The sequence below is a fragment of the Ambystoma mexicanum genome, chromosome 8 (genome assembly GCF_040938575.1).
Source record: "Ambystoma mexicanum isolate Mex_15411 chromosome 8, UKY_AmexF1_1, whole genome shotgun sequence".
Classification (NCBI taxonomy): Eukaryota; Metazoa; Chordata; class Amphibia; order Caudata; family Ambystomatidae; genus Ambystoma; species Ambystoma mexicanum.
Genome location: NC_090929.1, coordinates 1,661,976,797 through 1,661,999,246, shown reverse-complemented (window position 1 = coordinate 1,661,999,246; position 22,450 = coordinate 1,661,976,797). Strand labels below are relative to the sequence as shown.

Here is a 22,450-nt window from a genome sequence, read left to right as displayed (position 1 = left end):
GCCAATGCTAGTAAAAAGGCATAGTGATGCTCTTGCGACTTACTTGGCTGTCTTCAGTGGTATGGCTTCATGCTATCTTGTGGCATGATCAACTACCACAAGTCTAAACCTACTGCCAGAGGAATTTGTAGGATCATGGGGACAAACACTGTGAATTCTTACCCTCTCAAGTGGTATCATGCGCCAATTGCAGGAGGTAGGGCCTCAAATCAAGGGGGACCACTAATGTCAAAAGTAAATTTAACTTTACAGTATCTGGGGAACAGTAGTTCATCCCAGAGAAGGTACTTAAACCTTGGGAAGACCAAAGGACATGCCTGTGCCACTCCACTAAAGGTGCTGTGTGACACAACAATGAAAAGATGCCTATGGAGTTATCTAAAACTCCATAATAAAGGAACACAAGAGAAAAAAACACTCAATCAAAATACATGAGTGGGGGAGAAAGGCTCTCTCCAGGAAAAAAAATCAAGTCCTCAAAATCCAGCAAAGTTTCTGGGGGTCTCTAAGGTGAAGGGAATAAGCACATGTCTGAGAATTCTCCCTAACAGTGCTGTGCATTGATGGTGTCAACTATCTCTTGAGGACCTCCGTCTCGAGGATGACATCTAAGGTATATATAGCATGCACAGCGCTCGTTGGCTTCAATTCTGTTTTTCTGCGTATGCTATCACTTCGAGAAATACAGCACATTTCTTAACTTGATAACGAATGTCTTTCGTCGACACCGACTACCCCGAAGACCGGGTGTAAGAAGTGTTGAGATTGTGGGTCGAAAATGTCAGACTGATCCACACAGCATATGTTTATGGAGACTGCTCCAAGTGCCAGTCGATGACAGGAAAGGCCTTGAAGGAATGAAGGGGGGAAAACCCGAATCATCTACCCTGACCAAAAAACCTTCGACTGAGTCGAGAGCTGACTCTCCTCGGAGGAAGAAAGTTAAGAGGTCTAGATCGAGGAGTGGCTGCCACCACTCCTCCTAATCATTGTTGAAGTCCAAGAAGAGGCACCACGATAGGTCGCCTCGTTAGACTTCATCGGACGCTTCCCGTGAGAGGGTATCTTGCCCTCACAAAGCACTGGCCGTGTGGGAGGCTTTCAGAGCAGGGATGCTAAAAATATTTAATCAAAAGCCTCCAAGCCATGCTTCTACTGTGCTGTCCAAAGAGGCCGGGAAGAAAGAGGCTCCACCGAAATCCTGCGCGCCCTCGAGCCCAGGATGAAGGCCTGATCCTAATCTGGAGCCGTCCAGGCCTCGATCTGATGACCTGTCATTGAAGGATCAGTCGAGCCAAAAGCATAAGTCAAGATCATCACAAACTGCGCCTTCGAAGCCAGCCAAGCCCTTGACATATCGACAAAGCGCCCCATCAAATGCTATGGCACCAGTGAAAAAACTATCAGCAACTCTTCCAGCGTCGAATCCATTATTCATTAAACCCTTGATGTCTAGGATTATTTTAAGTCCTTTACCTCAATATGAGAATTAACCCACTGATGATGATGCACGATTCGGCCTCCAGTTTGGTACGCCAAATGTACCAGAAAGTTTGATCTCTGAGGAATCAAGGTTCAGAGACCTTTATGACAACCTGCAGATGGCCAGCGGGGTGGACCTCATTTGAGCTAGGGTTTGGAAGACCAGAGGCAGGGGAGCATGCTGTGTCCTATAGACAGCTCATGTCTAAGGTAGTGGAGTAGGTCTGTTACCATTCAACTAGGATGATCTGACAGACATTCTGGATAGGGGTCCTCAGTCAGATCCTATATTACCTTTTCAGATTGCTCTGCAAAATAGGGTTGCAGTGAATTGGGAAACGCCAGAAACCAATATGGCTGTGAATAAATAAATTTGACCAAAAGGTACTGCCCTTCCAGTAGTGACCCTGACTGCTAAAACACCCCACTCCAGAGAGTCTGATGGTACAGGCAGCTTCAGCAACTTCTAAGCAAGCAGCTTAGCCTACCATCCCGCCAGATAGGGATTACAAGAGTACATGGATGGGCAAAGCAGGTATTTTCTGCAGGGATTATGGTGTTTATATCAGCCAACTCCACATGTGCCCTTGCAAAATTTACATTCACTTTATGGGACTGCATTTCCATGGCGGCAGAGCACATTCCCGAGGGGGCGGGGGGATGGGGTGGAAGAGACTGGTTCTTAGCCATAATTAGAGATGACAAAAGAAGACATGCGAGTCTCTTCAGTCAGGTCTGGATTCTGCTGACCGCATCAGCAGGACCATGGCTACTAGCACAGTTGTATGCAGATTTGCGTGGTTGAGGAAGTCTGGCTTTGCACTGATATACAATCCAGACTCCAACATGCCCTTTGACGGGGCTCACCTTTTTGACAATAAGGCTGACGAGAGCCTTGAGGTTGCGAACCTCAAAGGTGGCAGCCAAATCTTTAGGTGCCACTGTTAGGCAGCCTCAGCCTTTTCGCCCTAGTGGACAACTTTGGAGGGGTAGATCTTTTTGCTACTAATCAGTTGGAAGAACGAGAGGAATGGCTGGTCAAAGAGGCCAAAATAATTTCCCTCGAGGTGGGCCAAGGAGAGGTGCAAAGCCCGCTCAAGCAGGAGCATCTTTACCATCTGCCACTGCATCAGCCACCTCGAAACCTGAGGTCTTGAGTCAAAACTCACTAGTAGGGGGCAGACTATCTCCGTATCTATAAGAATGGGAAGTGATTACTTCGGATGCTTGGGCATTGGAAACCATAGCCCATGTGCAGGAAATTGTAACCCTGCTAGAGAAAGGCGCTATAGAAACCATTCCCTGTAGTGAAGGGATGGTATTCCCTGTAGTGAAGGGATGGTATTCCCCTTATGGTCTAATACCGAAGGACGGAGGACCGAGACCCGTCTTGGACTTGAGATACTTGTATTGTATTTGGTTTTTTGTGGCCTCAATGCGCTTTTTTTCTTGGTTAACGCCCTTGCTGGCCGTAGTCTGTGGTTGGAGATTCTAGGGAGTTTAGGAGATGCTTGTGCGCTTGTTGCTGTTCTAAGACTTGTGTGGCTGGCAAGTCTCTACTAAGCAGCCCAAGAGAGGTTAGACGTGTGTGGGTGCTGTTGGGGGTTGGAGATAGATTGCTTTTGTTCAGAGAAGTCTATGTGCAGCCAGCTATACCGGGTTCCTTTTGGGTGGTGGTCGCTGTATGCTAGTGGAAGAGGTTGTTGAGGTACGTCAGGTGTTTCAGTCTGGACGGCTAAGTGCGAACTAGGCCGGATGTGCTTAGCCGTAGCTGTGTTCTATTGTGCATGAATGCATGGCTGTTCCTGCAGCCTTTTTCCACACTAGTGGTGTGAGCTATACTTACCATGGGCCGAGAGATTGTTCTGCTGGGGTGATAGTTGTCCAGGTCTATAGTTGAGAATCCTATACCAATAGGCCTACGTTTTGTTTTGTAGCTGGTATCCGCGTATGTTAAACGAGGATGGATGCTACATCTAGGTTAGGGAGTCTTGCATAGTGGGAGAAAGGCCTATGTCTTGCAGTGCAGTAGATTTAGGCAGATGGTAAGCCAAGACAGAGGCCATGCCTGCACTTGAGAAACCTGCACCATGGGAGGGAGGCCCAGGCATCCCAACCCAGTAGGCATTATCATAAAGAACACAAGGTTAGATGCTATACCTATACTCGAACCCTGTGCAGTGAGGGGAAAACATTGGCCAGGTTTCAGAAAAACTGTTTATCATACAATGCTTCACCTAGATTTGCGAATCCAGCCTGGTGATGGGGGCATAGGCTTCTCAAGGAGGGTGGGGGGGGGGGTGGTGTGGGTGGGTGGGTGGGTTGTTTGTTGGTCGGACAGGTGTGCCACAACGAAAGCTGCTGGCATATTTGAAGTACTAGTTGGCTGGCAGGGTGGATGAGTGAAATGTGGTGGTTTGTCAGGTGAAACCGCTGTGTGAGCTGCCGGCCCCTGGGTTATTGTCGGGTGGGGATGGTGTGTTTGTTGATGGTGGGTGAAGTGTTGCAACGAGGCCCCTGGCTTGCCTGGAGTACTAGTCGGCTGGCAGTTATGTTTGAGAAATATGTGGTAGTGTCAGGTGAAAACCGCTGCGAGAGTTGACAGCCTCTGAGATGTGATACAGAGGAGTTTTAGTGGTGTGTTCACAGGGTGCAGTGGATTAGCAGAGAATTGGGAAGAGACAGGTTTTGAGGGCCTTTCTAAATTTCAGGTGATTTTCAGTGTTGCAGATGTGTAGTTGGAAGGAAATTCCAGATGATTGGCACGAAAGAGGAACTGACAAGCCTTATGGAATTGTGGGATGGGATCAGTAGGCGAGATGTCGTGAGCTCTGAAGTTCCTGGAAGGTAAGTAAGGGACAATTTTGTCTCTGAGGAATTTGGGGTCAATGTTGTGGATTGCGTGATGGGCGATACACATGGCTTTGAAAGTAATGCGTCGGGCAATAGGGAGCCAGTGGAGGGGACTCTTGAGTCGGGCTGATGTGATCTCTGGCGGGTAGATTAATGAGCAAGCGTGCTGCCGTGTTTTGGATTCTTTGTAGTTCGCTTAGTTGGATGCAGTGACTCCTAGGTAGAGGGAGTTTGTGCAGTCTAGGCGGGAGAGGATGATGGAGTTGATGGCTGAAAAACCGTGCGGATAGGTGAGGTAGGGGAAGATCTGCCTGAGGATATGTAGGTGGAAGAAAGTTTTGTATACAGAGGTGGTGTGACGGTTGAGGAATAAATCTGAGCCAAATTTGCATTCAAGGTTTTTGACCACATTAGAGGGTACGGTGCTTTTCCTAGTGGTTCGGGCCACGGGATTGGTTGAGGGATGAGTGTTTTGCCGCACGCTAGGGTTTTGGTTTTCCCGGGGTTGAGGATGAGGTGGTTGGTCGTCATCCAGTGTTCAATGTCAGAGGCATGAAGCCAGGTCCGGGCTGCCTAAGCCTTCAGAGTTTGGGATTTTGAGGATGATCTGGCCGTCATCTGCGTAATTGTAGCAGGTGAGGTTGTATGAGAGGATAATTGCGGGAATGGGTTGTATTTAGAAGTTGAAGATTAAAGGGGACGTGGCCGCTCCTTGGGGTACACCTTTACAGACTGGACGTGATATCGATGTGAACTGGTCGAGGTGCATGATTTGCGACCAGTTGGAGGTAAAGGAGATCTACGAGAGGGCTGTGCTTTTTATTCCTAGTGTTTGTAATCTGACTAGTAGGAGCGAATGATCAATGGTATTGAAGGCTGCAGAAAGGACTCGCAAGATGTTCTTTTTAGGTTGTCCCAGATAGACTAAGGAGGATTCTGTTCCCCTTATTGGTCTGAAGCCTGATTGCGTTGGTTCTAGGAGGTTGTTGGCTTCATCAAATTGACCAAGTTGTTTGTAGGCTGCGCTGTCAGTTTGGCAATGAAACGCATATTTGAGATGGGTCTATAGTTTTGGGGGGAGGAGTGGGTCGATTGTTTTTTTTTTTTTTGAGAATGGGTTTAGTGTAGGATGATTTTAGGGCTCTTGAGAAGGAGCCTGATGTGAGTGATTCAAGATTGTGCATGCGATGTTACCTGCACAGGTGGAGGTTAGTATTTCTTTAGTATTGCGGGTGGGCATGGGTCTTCCGGGGAGCCTGACGGACAGCTGGCTGCTACCAGCAAGAGGAATTCTTGGTGTGGTAGGTGAGGAGGAGTCGAAAGAGGGTTGTGATTGCGGGGGTGTAGGGCGGGGGGGGTCTGCAGGCGAATGGGCGGTGGCGCTAGGATTTTTTGTTTGGCGTTCTTTCGTTTGCAGCATTGTAGCAGTTGAGCGAGAGGGTGTCGCAGAAGGCTTCGGAGCTAGGAGTGAACGGGCGGGAGCATGCAGCGGATTTTAATTCTGCTATGATTTTATGTAGTTCCTTACTTGAGTTGCGAGCATTTTGGATTCTGTTCCCATAGAATGATTTCTTTTTCTGATCTGGAAATTCTAGTTGCCCTTGTTGAGTGCTTGGGGCTGAGGGCAGTCAGCTGTCCAGATCCGTTCCAGCTGGTGTCTGAGTTTTGAGGTTTGAGGTGGGGGTGAACCACTTAGGCGTTGGTCCAGATCTCTGCGAGATGCGTTTTGATGGGGCTAAGGGGTTTTAGGGCATTGGTGAGCCAGCGATCGAAGGAGTCTCTTGCTGGTGGTCCTTCCGTGAGGAAGAGTGAATTTAGGGAGTTGCGGAGTGAAACTTCAAGAGCTGGGGTGATTACCACTTTGTTTCATAGTGGGAAAGTAGAGGTGGTATGCAGCGTTGGCCGCTGACCGCAGTGTTGAGTGATATGGTGAGAGTGCTGAGTGATCGGACCATGAGATGGGACGGGGAGGGATGGGTAGACATTATTTCGTTGCTGAATATTGCGTAGAGGGTGTGGGCTCGTGGGTGGGTGTGGTGGTCTGGTGTTTCAGGTTGAGGGTATCTAGACCATCTGAGTGACCTGGTCGTGGGGTTGGAAGGGGCGTCTAACCATATATTGAAATCTCCTAGGGTGGTGGAAGTTGGGTGTAGGATGAGGTTGGCGGCCAAGGCTTCGCCAAATGAGTCTGCAAAGTTTTTGTTCTAGCCGGTGGGGGGAGGGGGTGTCTGTAGAGGAGTAGGAAGGTGTGAGGTGGATGGTGGGATTTGGAGTTTTACCAAGAGGGATTTGTAGTCTTTGGTGTTGGTGTCTTTAGCTATTAGCTTGAATTGGTCTTTGTGGTAATGCCAGCCCTCCTCCCCCTTCTGTTCCGGACGGTAAGGGTGTAGCCAGGTGGGAAAGTCTTGTGTGCAAGCGGATTGTAGTCGCACAAATTCCTCAGGAAGGACAAGTTCAAGATGGTCACTCTTTTGCAGATCCTTCAGGCCCTCCAACTCCAGGACTGTATGGTGTCATTGGACCTTCAAGATGTTGCTTTTCATGTGCCAATCCATCTCAAGCTCAGAAAATACCTGAGGTACGCAGTTGGCGATTCTCTATCAATTTCGAGTTCTGCCATTCGGGCTATCCGCCGTCTCGAGGATCTTTACCAAACTGATGGCAGTGGTGGCAGAGTCTTGGGGGGAGGGGGGGGGGGGATGGAGGGGTTGTGGATGATTTAAATCTACCCCTACTGGGATGATTGGCTGGTCAGGGCGCGTTCTCCCACCAAACAAGTCCTGGATCATCTCCACATCACCTGCCACGCTCTTCAGACTGGACTTCTCACTCGCATACAAGAAATCCCATGACACCTTCTCAAAAGCCTCAGTTCATCAGAGCTGTACTGGATACGTTCTTGGGAAAGAGCTTGCCACCTGAGGTGAGGGCACAAGACATTCTACAGATGGTCACGAAATTTCAATTGTTAGGCAACATTGTATGTAGAATCCGTGGGAAGACTACACCAGCCTTGTCCTCTTGGCAATAGGTAACCTAACCTTTGGTATAGGCCTGTACTCTGGAGTTGTTGATGTGAGCGTTAGGACACTGGGCATTAATATATCACTTTTCACACTTCAATGGTAATACTGAAGTTGTGGCAAAAAGGAAAAGGTTAGGGAATGGTTAACCCGTTTCTCAAAACAGGGAAGCACTTTTTGAACCCCCACACCCTCCAATGCAATTTAAGTTAACTCTTTCCCAGCTATATAAGCAAGGTATGTATGAATTTTTGGAGGGATAGTTAAAACAGTCGGGGGTTAAGAGTCTTCTGTGAGCCAGGACAGCCAATGTCACTTGAGCGCAGTTTATGGGAGCTGAGGCACTCCTTGAAGGTAGGTACAAAAGCCTTGCATAAGTTTGTTGTAGAAAGAAATCACATTTGGGGCCACAAGCTGGGAGGCTTGTGAAAAACAAAGCTGCAAGCAACTCTTCAAAGGGCAGCCAATGCAAGTCTCAACTGAGAGCAAGTACCTCTTAGTTCACAGTACCTTAGGTCTGAAGAAATGGTTCAGTTGGCTTCTGTTCCCGTTGTAGTTCCTGCAGATCCTGTTGTTCCTGGGCTGTTAGGCAGAATTGCAGGCGGTACCCTCTGGGACCACTACACACAATTAGGACTACAGTTGTAAGCAAGACCAACCTTTGGTATAAGTCTGTACCACAGTTTGTTGGTAGCGAGCTGAGCAGCCAGGCTTATCTCAAGAGTGAATGTGAGCAGTACATGTAGTTACACAGAGGGCTTTCAATCACAGAGGTTCAAGTAGGCACTTGTACTCCAGGTTCCTTGGTAAAACACTTATTAATTAGTCATTTAGAAAATATTTCACTAGAAGCCAACTTAATATTATATACCAATACACTTCAATACAAAACACTAAGTTTTTTAAACAGTTTGAGCTCCCCTGAAGTAGGAGCAAAATGTCAGTTCAGGAACTTTGCAGTGAGCAAAAAGGACACAATGTAGAATGGTTTACATATACTTTCTAGGCAGTACAAATGGCTTCAGGTCACCAGAAGAGTTCAGTTCAAATCATGAGGCCAGGCCAAAGTACCTCTTAGTTCACAGGCCAAAGTTCTCAGAAGTAGTTTAGGCGAAAAAGGATCATTAGTGGCGTCACGAGTGATTAGGCCTGCAAGTTGGGAACGTTTCACGAACTTTCACAGCGAGAGTGGCGTTCTCTCAATCTGGTTGGCACAGTACTTTTTTATATGAAGAAACAAATGATGCTGAAGTCGTGGTTCCTGCAGATCTCGCTGTTCCCAAGCTTCATTCGTGGGGACAAGGGGGAGGCCGTCGGGGGAACGCATGCACTGCATGGGATTGTTGAAGAAAGCAAACACAATGGAGTTGCTACAGTTCAGCGCTGTAGATTCAAGAAAACGAGCTGGTATCCCTCTTCCTGCTTAATCCTAACTAGCCTTGAGAATGGTATCCAGGTGTCTTACGAGTTGATTGGTCCCACCAACTCAAAGGAAGAAGCTGTCCTTGAAGGAGCTTCTGTCGAATAGTTTGGCAATTCGGACCTGCAGCAGCTTCACCGGGCAAACCAACGGTCCAGGAGTTGCAGCAGCCATCCTCTTCCAGCTCATCTTCGGTTCTTTCGTTCCATTGTTTGACTCTGCCTTTCAGTCCACGAGACTCACCATTTTAAACAGTTTTCTCCCTTTTATTCCAGCCTAGCGGTCACTCACCCAGCAGGGTGGCTGTCCTTGCCGGACAGTCAGCCAATCATGCCAAAGTGCATTTGGGTCTCCTAGGAGACTAAGCACAGGGTGTTTCGGGCATCCCCCTCACTTCCTGTCCACCCCAGAAACTCGGACACCAAGGGCGGACTTCAGTCCTGAAGCCCACTAAAGGCACACAAACAAAGGAACCAAGCCTGGTTTGGCGTGCAGAGACACAGGACCTTTCCAAAAAGAAATGGCGAAAAAAGACTGGGATCCGTTTAAACAAAGGGGCTTAAGGTGCCATCTTGAAAAACATGGCTCCTGTGATTTGTAGCTACCTGTGTTCGCGGTCGGGAAGAATCATGGTAGTCAGTTGTAAAACTGCCACTAGCCTTTTCAATAGGAAAGAGTAGCATTTGCCTGCTACATGAGTTTTTCGACACGGGGGATACTAGGTAACCTCTCCAGCACTCCATTGTAAGATGGTGTGTGCTGGGTGTATGAATTTGGAAAAGACTAGTAAAGTAAATTTCACTTTACATTCTCTGGGAAACAGTAGTTGATCTCCGAGTCGGTATTTAAACCTTTGGGAAGTCTAAAAAGACATCCCTGTGTCACTGCACTGAAGGTGCTGTGTGACATAAATAAAAAAGATGATGCCTATGGAGTTTGTCGAACTCAATAACTGGAAAAAAAACCCACAGAAAACAGATTAAAAAATTTCCAAGTCCCAAAGTTCAGCAAAAGAGCTGCGGGTCTCTAAGGTAGAGGGAAATTGGCACATTTTGAGAATTCTCCCTAACATGGGCCTCATTCGTGGGGACAAGAGGGACGACATCTGTGGACTCCTGCACTACGATTTGAAAGTCGGTGGCAGCAATGGGTGCAGTTCAGATCAGCGGCACTTCATGGTTTCAGCTACTCGCAAATGGCAACACTGCGATTCATGGACACCTTGTGGACGTTCCTTGCTTCTGGGGTCCAGCACTCTGTTGAGGTGGCTCAGCCCTGCATCGAGGAGAATCTTCCTGGAGCTCGGGTCCGGCTTAAACAATGCACTCTATTCTGGTGTTTCTGTCCCGTGGCACTCAGTGTCTGCAGTCACAATGCAAGTACAGCAGCAGAGCGGGAGTTTGTCTTGGGGTTAATTGGTCCCACCATTCCAAGGGGAGAAGTCGTCCTTTCCGGGCTTCTCTAGTCGGTGTCGAAATGGGAGCTTTATCACTGCAGCAGGGGTTCACCGGGCAAAGCAACAGTCCAGGAGGTGCAGCAAGCTTCTCTTCCAGTTTTTCTTCAGTTCTTTCGTCGAGTGGTCGACCCTGCCTTCCTTGCAAAAGACCTTAGCCTAGCTGTCACTCACACAGCAGGGTTGCTGTCCTCCAATGCCAATCACCTTTGGGTGCATTCCTGTAACATTCCTCAAGAGTGCTGTACCCCAGAAGCAAGCACACAAGGTGTCCTAGAACCACGGTGGTGCTATTTGTGAGTGGCTGAAACTGCAAAGTACCGCTGATCTGGAGTGTGCCCATTGCTGCAGCTGACCTTCAAACCGTAGTGCAGGAGTCCCCAGACGTCCTCCCTCTTGTCCCCATGACTGAGGTCCAGGAACAGGATCTGCAGGACTACAACGGGAGCAGAAGCCAGCTGGAACCTTTTCTTCAGACTCCAGGTACTGTGTAACTAGGGAGTTGCTTGCATCTTTGCTCTTCACAAGCCCACTCCCCCACCCCTGCTTGTGGCCCAACAGTGATTTCTTCTTCCAACAAAACTCTTTAACACATTGTGCAAGACCTTTGTGCTATCCAAGAAGTGCCTCAGCTACCCTAGATTGAAATTTGTCTGTCCGGACTCCCTGAAGATTCTTCTAACACTCTGACTGTGTTGATCTGCCCTCCAAAAAGTCATACATACCTTACTTGTATAGCTGGGAAAGGGTTCACCTATATTTCATTGGGGGATTGAAAAGTGCTGACCTGTTTGAGAAACCTCTTAACCTTTGTTTCCTTCCCTAACCTTTTGCTTTTTCTACAACCTCAGTATTGCATTAAGTGTAAAAGTGATTCATGTCCAGTTTCCTAGCAATTGAAGTCACATCAGTGCATAGCAAGTGTGTGTGCCAATACAAAAGGGTATCTACTTGCTTACTGAAACAAAGTGTATTTTTGAAGTGTATTTTATCGTTGCATATTGACCCTTTCTAAAGAAGGCCTATTTTTAAAACTGACTGTTAAATGAATAAATCATTATTTTAATAAACCTTGAGTATAAGTGTTATTTGAATACCTGTCACTGTGAATCTCTGTTGCACCTCTACAGCTCACATTGACTCCCCTTGAGATAAGCCTGGCTGCTCAGTCACTCTACCAACCCGTGTAGGACAGGCATATACCAAAGGTTGGGTTAGCTATTCCCAAGAGGACAAGTCTGGTGTCTCCCATAGCGTTACTACATACAATTTTTGCCTAACAGTGGAAGCTCGAGCAGAACATGTTCCTAACATCTCAACATGTCTGGCAAACACTCTAAGCAGATAACCTCTATCAGAAGAAAAGGAGTGGCAGCTCGACTGATCCTACAACGAATATTCTCACAATGGGGTCACCCCCTGGTTAGACTTGCTCGCCACAAGCCTAAACTCAAAATGGCCAGACTTCGCGTCCAGGTTTCCCAACCAGGGTCCAAGGGGAACGCACTGTGGATGAACTGGCCAGGGAAATTTACTAACGCTCCATAAACCTCCCCCCCCCGCAACACCACTCCTGAGCAGAATTGTGCACAAGTTGCACCAGGAACAAGTGACTCTAATTCTGGTTGCTCCTATGTGGGCGAGACGACCTTGGTTTCCACATATGCTCAAACTGGCGATGAGACCCAATCAAGCGCCCGTGATTGTACAACATGCGAACACAACACAAGGGAGCATCTCTCCACCCGCACCCTCAATCTATGAACTTGGCAGCTTGGCTCCTGAAGTCATGGAATTTGGCCACTTAAATCTTCCACAAAGGTGTATGAATATCCTAAGAAGCACGGAAACCCAACACAGACACTGCTACTTCAATAAGTGGAAGAGATTTGTGATATGGTGCACGTCACAAACACTAAACCCCACTGAATGTTCCCCAGCTAACATTCTACACTACATTCTGTACCTACTAGACTCCGGCCTAGTATTTAACTCTGTCAAAGTGCATCTGGCCACCCTATCGGCTTATACCACTTCACAGAACAAGGTGTCCTGGTGGAAAGTTCCTGTCATTATGGCATTCGTGGAAGGGGTAAAGAGGTTACACCCCCCCGCAGAGCCCCCGCTCCAAATGTCCAACCCTCCCCCGGGTTGGGAACCTCAATGTTGTGCTCTCCAAGCTTGTGAGACCACCCTTTGAGCCTATGCACGAGGCCTGCCTAAAACATCTGACTTACAAAACTGCATTCCAAGTATCTATCACCTCGAAGACGAGTCGGTGAGCTACAGGATTTGTCCGTACAAGACCCTTTTTTCACTATACACAAGGCGTGTTTGTCCTCAGAACACATCCTAGGTTCACACCCAAGTTCATTTCAAAGTTCCATGTTAATCCTAAGAACTCCCTACCTTCTTTCAAAATCCATCAAATTCAGCAGGAAGAACCTCCATACACTTGATGAACGGAGGGTGATCTTGTACTATGTGAACAAAACTAAAACTCTAAGTAAAACAGACCAACTCTTTGTTTTCATAGCACCTGGAAGAGAAGGCGATCCCACATCAAACGCTAGATGGATAGTCCAGTGCGTTCAGCTCTGCTATTTCCTATCCAAGAAAGTCTTACTTTTCACGCCCAGGACTCAGACTACCAGAGGTACAGGAGCTACCTTAGCTTTCATTGCAAATGTCCCTCTGAACGCCATTTGCAAAGCTGCTACATTGAGATCCATCCATACATTCACAAAGCATGATTGCATTGACACACACTCTAAAGCAGATTCACAGGTGGGACAAGTGTTCCTAAAACCTCTTTGCCGCTGTACCATCTCACTTCCTACCGCCTTCTCCAGATACTGCTTGCTCATCTATGAAGAGCATGAGATCTAAGCAGATCCACAAGCTTCTGAAGGGATACAGTACTCTCCTTATTTCTGGTGCTTGTATCTGCTTAAATTGACATGCCACCTCCCACCACATCATCCCCCTCTGGAGTAAAAGGCACATAGATGGTTTCTGGGTTATCACTGTTTCTACTTTATCACATCTGTCCTCGCGCTACACTTAATGCATCCTCGTGTCAGAAGCAAATCATCTGAGGGACCACGACGCGTGAAGGACCATGGATACAGTACGCATCCCACTCTGGATAGTATTACTAACATGCCCTGTTTACGTCAATGTTTGAATTTTGAAAACAAATCTTGTAATTAGACTTCCACTAGATGTCTGACTATGCTGAGCATGTGACTCTAAGCCGATATAAGGATTTTGGGGGGCCGTGGAGGGTGGTTGGACACCATCAAAATCGTCCCAGCGAACAAGGTAAACAAGGGTATCTATTCAACCTACTTCCTTGTGCCAAAATAAGATCGAATAATATGGCCAGTATTAGACCTGCGCCCTGCAAACACCTATGCCGAGCCACAAATATTCTGCATGACAACTACAACAAGTAATCCCACTGCTAAAGTGGGGGAGCGGGGGTTGGACTACATGGCAACCTTGGATATGGAAGATGCCTTTTGTCATATTTCAATGTTCCCAGCGCACAGAAGATTCTTGCGTTTCAAGATAGCAAACCAGCACTACCAATTTAAGCTGCTACCCTTCAAAATACCATCTGTTCCAAGGGTCTTCACCAATGTACTGGTGGTGGTGGCAGCGCACCTGCACTGGGAGGCTATCTCAGTGTACCCTACTTGGATGACTGGCTGATTACAAGGGAGTCTCCCCAAATTTGCAGGCAAAATACACACAATGAACCTTCTCTTCCAATTGGGCTTCTCAATAAACAAGAAAAACATCAGGCCTTGTGCAAAACAAGACCAAACAGTTCCTAGGAGCTGTCGTAAACACAGAAGGGTTAGTCTTTCCATCAAAGGAAAGAGTCCAAAACCTGCTACTGCAAATACCTCATTATCAAGCTGGTCACCAGATAAGCGTACGCAAAGCTATGCATTTGCTCGGCATGATGGCCTCTTGCATTTACCTGGTCCCACACGCATGTTTGCGAATGCGCCCCATGCAGGAGTGGTTGGCGAAAGTGGTCTCGGGCAAGCAGTCTGTGGGATGGTCTAGTGGTCGTTTCGCCAACACTATTACAAGCCCTTCACTGGTGGACTAGAGAAAATCTGTTGAATGGGAAACCCTTCCACGATCCAGAAGTACAGGCGATGGTTGCGACAGACGCGTCTCTCGCCAGGTGGGAGCCTCATCACCTTCATCACACAGCACAGGGTCTGTGGACTCGTGCAACGGCGCAGACAACATCAATCTGCTCCAACTACTGGCAGTATTCAAGGCCCTTCAGGCATTCGAAATACACCTAGCAAACCAGTCCGTGCAAGTCCTCACTGACAGCACTACAGCGATGTTTTAGATCAACAGAGGGGCACACGCTCTGCTGTACAAGCTAGCACAACAAATTTGGAAATGGGCACTCAAATGGAAAATATTCCTATTCACACAACACGTACCAGGGGAACTCGACTCTCTAGCCGACTCACTGAGCAGAGATCCCTTACCAGAGGAACACAAGTGGCAACTAGACACAAAGGTCATAGACCACCTCTTTTCTCAGTGGGCTTTCCCCACGCTAGACCTGTTTGCTACAAGCGAAAACAAACCGTGACAAGACTTCTTGTCTACGTTCATACACCCCCCCCCCCCCAAACCGGGCTCCAAGGGAAAGCCCTATGGATGAACTGGTCGGAGATTTGCTTACACTCCCCATACCCAAACCCCCCCCCCCCTGCCCCCCAAACCAACTCATTTTATGATCAAGGTGGAACAAGATTCACAAGGAACAAGTGACACTCATTCTAGTTGCTCCTATGTGGGCAAGACGGCCATGGTATCCACATCTGCGCAAATTGGTGATGTGCGATCCCATCAAACTCCTGTGCCAGACCAACTTACTCACTCAACACGGGGGGGGTTAACAGTGCACCCTCATCCTCACTCGAACTTGGCAGCGTGGCTCCTGAAGTCCAGAGTTCGGACATCTTCACCTACCACAGAAGTGTATGGATAGCCTCAAGGAGGCGCACAAACCAAACACTAGACTGTTATTTCGACAAGTGGAGGAGATTTGTAATTTGGTGCCAGTCTAAACAAACTAACCCCATCCCACTTTCTAAACTATATGCTCCACTTGCTAGACTCAGGGTTAGTATTCAACTCAATGAAGGTCCACCTGGCGGCCCTATTGGCTTACACCACCTCACACGATAAAGTATTGTGGTGTAAGGTACTGGTAATGGAAGCATTCATGGAGGGAGTAAAGAGACTCCACCCTCCAATTTCAAACCCACCGCCTGGATGGGATCTCAATGTAGTACTTGCTAAACTCATAGGACCTACTTTCGAGCCGATGCACAAGTGTTAGGCAGAGTTTGTATGCAGTACCCTTGGGGACCACTACACACAACTAAGACTATAAGTGTAAGCAAAACCAATCTTTGGTACACGTCTGTACTACAGTTTCTGTTAGCGGAGCTGAGCAGCCAGGCTCATCTCAAGAGGGAATGTGAGCTGTAAGGCTGTTAGAGGTCCACAATCGCAGGTGTTCAAATAAACTCTTACACTCAAGGTTTCTTGGTTAAACACTTATTATTTTATTCAACAGTCAGTCATAAAACATTCACTAGAAGGACACAGTTAAATAGCATATACAAATCTACTTCAGTACTATACGCTTTGTTTCTGAGGCATTCAGACTACTTTGAAGGAGGAGCAAAATGGCATTTCAGAATACTTTGAAGTAGGAGCAAAAAGGAATCGTTTATTTAGAATGTGAAAGGTTACGAGTTATTCTTAAACAGTGCAAATATTTAGAGTTCACCAGAAGAGTCAATTCAATAGGTTAGGCCAAAGTTAATGGGCTAAAGTATTGGATAGGATAAAGTTCTGGTAGTGAAACTGAAAAGTCTCTGCACAAGTTCTTGGGAGTAGTTTGTAGCAAGACGAATTATATGCTGGGTCACAAGCTGATTAGGCCTGTGACTTGGGAAAGTTTCAAAAACTGTCTGGTTTTTACAGTACCTTTACAAATGAAGAAAAAGATGCAGCTGATGTCTTCTGTTCCTGCAGAGCTCTGTTCCTGGGCCTCAGTCGTGGGGACAAGAGGGAGGATGTTGGGGGACTTCTACACTGGGACTGGTCAAAAAGCTGACCACTGTCAAATCTGTGTTTCCGGTAGCTGTAGTCAAGCACACAAACTGGTGTCTTCATCCCTGGTTCTATGGTTTCCTGCAGCACTCTGAGGAACGTCAACCAGCTCCGAGGTGAGTATCCAGGTGGCTTATGGTTCAAGTTGATTGGTCCCACCAACTCAAAGGGAGAGGTAGTCCTTGTGGGGGTTTCTCCGTCGAGATGGAACTTCGGACCTACAGCAGGGCTTCACCAGGCAAACCAATGGTACAGGAGTTGCAGCAGCTGTCCTCTTCAAGTTAGTCTTAGGTTCTTTCGGTCCAGTGGTCGACTGCCTTCCAAGCCAAGAGACTTCCCTTTTATCCAGTTTCCTCCCCTTCATTCCAGCCTAGCTGCCACTCACCCAGCAGGGTGGCTGTCCTTGCCGGACAGTCAGCCAGCCAATCGCACCAGAGTGCATTCGGGTCTCCTAGGAGACTAAGCACAGGGAGTGTCGAGCACCTCCCTGACTTCCTGTCCACCCCAGACACTCGGGCGCCAGAGGCAGTCTTCAGTCCTGAAGCCCGCCAAAGGCGATGGAACAAAGGGACCAAACCTGGTTTGGTGCACAGAGACAAACTCTAGCAGGACCTTCCCAAAAAGAAATGGCAAAAAGTAGACCAGGACCTGTTTAAGCAAAGGAGGCTCAGATGCCATCTTGAAAAACATGGCTCCCGCGATTATAACGCTACCAGTGTTCCCGGTCGGGAACAATCATGGTAGTTGTAAAACCACTGCCACCAGCCATTTTGATAGGAAAGGGTAGCATTTGACTGCTACATGAGTTTCTAGACGCACGGGATACTAGGTAACCCCTCCAGCACTCTATTGTCAGAAAGTTGTGCTGGGTCTAGGAATTTGAAGACTAGTGAAGTCAGTTGGGAAACAGTAGTTTATGCCAGAGAAGGTATTTAAACATTGGGAAAGCCTGAAAGGCTTCCCTGTGACCCTGCACTGAGGGTGCTGTGTGACACACATGAAAAGATGCCTATGGAGTTGTCTAAACTCCATAGTCCAAGAACACAAGAGTACAACACACATCAAAATACATGAGTGGGAGGAAAAAAGGGTCACTCTCCAGGTAAAAAAGCAAAGTTGCTGGGGGTCTCTAAGGGGAAGGGAATTAGCATATTTTTGAAAATTTTCCCTAACAACAATTCAAGTCTTAAGCACCTTACTTACAAAACTGCCTTCTTAGTGGCTATTACTTTCATAAGAACAGTTGATGAATTGCAAGCATTGTCAGTGCAGGATCCTTTCTTTGTCATACACAAGTACAAACTAGTATTGCGTAATCATCCTACGTTCTCTCCTAAATTCATCTCAAAATTTCATGTGATCCAGTCTATTGAGCTTCCAGCTTTTTTCCAGAACCCAAAGAGCTCAGCTGAGGTAAAACTCCACACACTGGATGTAAGGAGGGCGATCCTTTACTTTGTAAACAAGACCAGACCACTAAGGAAAACGGACCAACTGTGTCTCTGCAGCCCCAGTCAGAGAAGGGGACAAGATTGCCATCTCCAGATGGATAGTCAGATGCATGAAACTGTGCTATTCCCTATCAGACAAGACACTACCTTTCACGCCAAGCGCTCACTCCACAAGGAGCACAGGAGCTACTCTGGCATTTATTGCAAATGTCCCCTTAGACAGCATTTGCAAAGCAGCTACATGGAGCTCAGTAAACACTTTAACTCATCACTACTGCATTGACACTCTGTCCAAGACACTACTGCATTGACACTCTGTCCAAGACAGATACACAGGTGGGACAAGCGGTTCTAAAACATCTGGTTGCCCTTGAACCTTCTCACAACCCACCACCTTCTAACACTGCTTGCTAATCTATGCACAGCATGTGATTTAAGCAGATTCCACAAGCCACAGAAGGGATACATTACTCACTGTAATCGTATTTCTGATGCTTGTATCTGCTTAGATTCACATGCGCCTGCCCTTCCTCCCCTTGGAGAGAAGTTGCATGGATGATTGAGCTTTTCTAATGCATATCTGCTTGGATACACCTGTACTCGTGCTACACTTCATAGTACCTCATGTCAGAAACAAAATCTGAGGGACCTCGATGCGTGAAGGGCCATGGATACAGTGTACGTCACACTAGGGAATTTCAAAAACTACTGTAATACTCTGCAGCTTCCACCTGGTTTAGATTGAGTGTTTATCGGATGTGATCTATGATTGAAGAAAAACAACTTTTTTGAATTATAATTATCTTTTTCCCTTTTTATTTGACAGTTATGGTTAAGATGTTACCACAAATCGGTCTGTGCTGGTGGTCTGGATTCATGCATTGCCTGAAAGTTGCATTTTTGCTAATTTGATATCACTTAAAGATCCGTTTTTACAAAACCATTCTGTTCTCTTCCAGACCATCGCCGTCTGCTGCATGGATGGGTGGTTTTAGTGCAGCACCTGCTCCAGCACCACCTGCTCCAGTCATACCAACTCAGCCTGGATATAGTGTGGCTACCTACCAGAGTCAGTGAGCCTGGACTTCGTTTAGAAGTGTACACTTCATGATGCGTCTTGAACTCCTCTCCAGTGGAACTTTCTCTGAAGACTGTATCGCAAACGCAACACAGAGGAAAGAGAACATGCAGAAAAAGTATTTATTTTTAAGCTGAACATATTGGAGTCCATTACAGCACATTTCGATTCAACTAAGGATTCGCTCAGATGCCACGTTTTTACAATCTTTCCTGTTAATGTATAAACCAATTTTTTTCTGTGAGCAAAAGATATATCAAATGTACGGTAAAGACAATTTGACTAATGTGTTTGGCACGTTCATTTGAGAAGTTGACTAGAAGGCTGCCAATTCGCCACCAGCTCACTTCATTTTATATCCACAATACATTTGTTGCTCCACCGGTTTCGACCTGACTTTGCCGCGCAAGCTAGATTTCGTCACAGCAGGTTTGACTTGATTACCAGCTTGCACTGTGTTTTAAAGCTGTGGACTGAGCCGACTTGCAGACAGTATTGCCTTTTCTGCAGGAAAGAGGCCATCGCATGGAAATTCTTTTTAAATTTTCTTTTTTTTTTTTTTTTTTTAACCAGAATGGCAAAAAGTCAAAGGTCAGCGTGCAGAAGCAATGCTTTCAGTCCATTTTTCTCAATTCTGCGGATTTACTAAGGGGTTCCCTTAAGGGCATAAAGTTGTGTATGTTATCTCCTTTGTAAATATGAGTGAGCAAATGGACTTTTTTTTTTTCATTTTGAAGAGATGATTATTTGGTTTTATTGGATGACCCACTGAAATCCCCTTTGAATGGTGTGATTGGAGTGTCCATGCAGATTCTGGTGCAGCTTTTATGGGGTGGGATTTAGTCTGTCTAGAACTCTGTTCTGGCAAATAAGTAATGTTCCATTTTTTTTTTTTGCTTTAAGTTCCATTCGGCAAGAAATGGTCTAGTGCTTTGTGTTCAGGTCTTACCATTTATGTCTTGATTTTATTGTTTTTATGTTTGCTTCAAATGTCCATAACTGTCACACTTGCTGTCCAGTATCACTTTAAAAAAAATATAAACTCCTAACTCCCATTGAGTCCTACCACACCACCATTTCATGTTCACTGTTCATCAGTGTTTGTGAAATGGTGTATTGATGTTTACAGATGTGCCTCTCCGCCCACTTGCAAAGACATTTTCAAGAATTTACTGTTCCAGGCTGCTGACAACTTTGCTTTACCTGTAAACCTGAGCAGTGGGCACCAGTCAGCTAGAACAACCGTTGTTTTCTGTATGTCAATCATCCTTTAATGAAGCAGGAAATAATTTTGGAACTTAGAGGCTCCTGTGACCTTCAAGTGTGCTGTGCATTAACCTGTTCTTGCGGAATGGATTAATCAAGCTGTCCCATTTTCACCCTTTTAACTTTGAAGGGTCAAGTTGCGTTTGGGGTTATATTTTTATTTTGTTGACACCTGTGGCCTTTGATTTTTAGGTCAAGCTGTGATACTTGGGCCTTTTCATTTTAAGGATGGTATCGCAACGACACCCTGTAAATAGTTACATAATACAATGTTTTAAAAGCATGATAAAGCTTAGATGTAGTATTGTAATTATAGAGTAATCCATAGACTGCATTGCCTAAAAGGGTAGTTAAAAACACAAGGCAGGTGTGATATTTCCAAAGTTACCATGTTAAGTTAAATACATTTATATTGAAGCGCCTTAATTTCAATGTTTATATCCCCTTATATATTCACACACACACCCACCAACCTTTGGTGTTCCCTATCTGGTATGTATATAATTGGTTCAATTTTCTAGACCTTGAATTCAAGTATTTTTAGTTTTACTACAAATTTGGGGATACATTTTTAAAAAGTAAATTTTTTTTCTGCCCAAGATATATTTAACAATGTTTTGGTGTCTTGTAAGGCTTTCCCTGTGCTGTTTGGTGAACCGAGGCAGTTTACAAAGAGTACCAGATATGCACAATGTTTCATGGTTGGGCTATTGGGTTTCATTTTTGTACACACAGGTTGATTGTAGAAGTATGAGCAGTGGAGCACATGCTCAAATGCTGCAGTATAATTTTTACTTTTCTCTCAACTTATTGTGAATCCCTGCAGATAAACTGCCTCAATAAATTTGAAAACTTCATTGTACAGTTTGGTTGGCAGTGCATAACCTGCATTCCCTTGGGTCCATCTGCTTCTGATCAATGGCTTTAGACTTGACACCTTGCTCTTATGACTTGAACAAGTTCAGTACTTATGTTTTTGTGTTCGGTTATCTAAAGAGTCATTTGAAAGTGCACAAGAATGTGTAGCAAACTATTTTTTGTGGTTATTGCATGGCTGAATTGTATACTGGTTTTACTAGCCCTGACTGTATAACCTATACTACTTTGTGCTTCACCAAGTAAACAGGTTAGCATGATTCATGACTAATCTGCAACATAAACACCAAGATTCAGTATTTTCATTTTTTTTCTTTTTTTTTTATTTGTAATGTGCCGGTATCTCGCAAGTTTTGGGGCGCAGAAACATGGACACGAAGACCAACAAATGGGATGAGACAGTTCCTAGAAATCAAAGGTTTAGTGGGTCAAGGGTGGTGAGGTCAATTAAAGAGATACGTTTTCACTAACTTACGAAAGCGTAAGTAGTTGGGTTCTTTCCTTATGTGGACTGGCAGATTGTTCCAGATGCAAAACAAAAGAGTTTATGGCTGGAAGGTTTAGAATAAATCTTGACCTCTGGCATTGCTCTGGGCAACTCTCCAGACCATCGTTCTTCTCCTGCCAAGCCATTACAAAAGGGGGAAAAACCATATGCAAATCAGGCTTGGCCCCACCCCCAAAGGGGTAGTCAAGCCCGAACTGCTAGGTCACATCCCTTTTGCACGAGACCACAAGCATAACCAGACATGTTTCAGCCTTGTTGGGCGTCATCAGTGAGGAGTAGCTTGGGTCCTGTAGAGACCCAAGCTAATTCTCACTGAGCCCCAACAAGGGCGAAACATGTTTGGGGATGCTTGTGGTCTCGTGCAGAAGGGATGTGACCTAGCAGTTTGGGCTGGACTGCCCCTTTTGGGGTGGGGCCATGCCTGATTTGCATATGGGTTTTCCTCTTCTGTAATGGCTTGGCAGGCGAAGAACGATGGTCTGGAGTGTTGCCCCGAGCAATGCCAGTGGTTAAGATTCAGTCTAAACCTTCCAGCCATCACCCCTTTGTTTTTGTTTTAAGATTGTTCCAGATACCTGCTGTAATGACTGGGAAAGATTTTCCCAGTCCAGATTTACATTTGTGAGGCATTACTGCGATCCTACTTTGATCCGAGGATCTTAAGGCGCGGCTTGGGGCATAAGGACGTACTTTGGATTTTAGATAGCCTGGTTCCTTCCCGTGGATGCATCTGTGGGCTATTTTAAGAGCCTTGAAGTGGGTTCTGCTCTCAACTTTGAGCCAGTGTAATTCCTTCCTGGATGTACTGATGTGGTCTGATTTAGATTTGCCTTTGATTATCCTGACTGCGTTATTTTGGATAATCTGGA

The 22,450-nt window shown here is 46.1% G+C and overlaps 1 protein-coding gene across 6 annotated transcripts in view; it reads left to right on the top strand.

Moving 5' to 3' along the window:
• The window catches only part of TIAL1 (TIA1 cytotoxic granule associated RNA binding protein like 1), a 461,563-nt gene extending 440,504 nt beyond the window's left edge, over window positions 1–21,059 (top strand). For all 6 annotated transcript variants that reach the window (XM_069611938.1, XM_069611936.1, XM_069611935.1 and 3 more), the window contains one exon: window positions 18,813–21,059. In XM_069611938.1, coding sequence (XP_069468039.1) covers window positions 18,813–18,930 — 118 coding nt within the window. In that variant the 3' untranslated portion in view covers window positions 18,931–21,059. The remainder of the gene's footprint in view (window positions 1–18,812) is intronic.
• The last annotated feature ends 1,391 nt before the right edge of the window (window positions 21,060–22,450 follow it).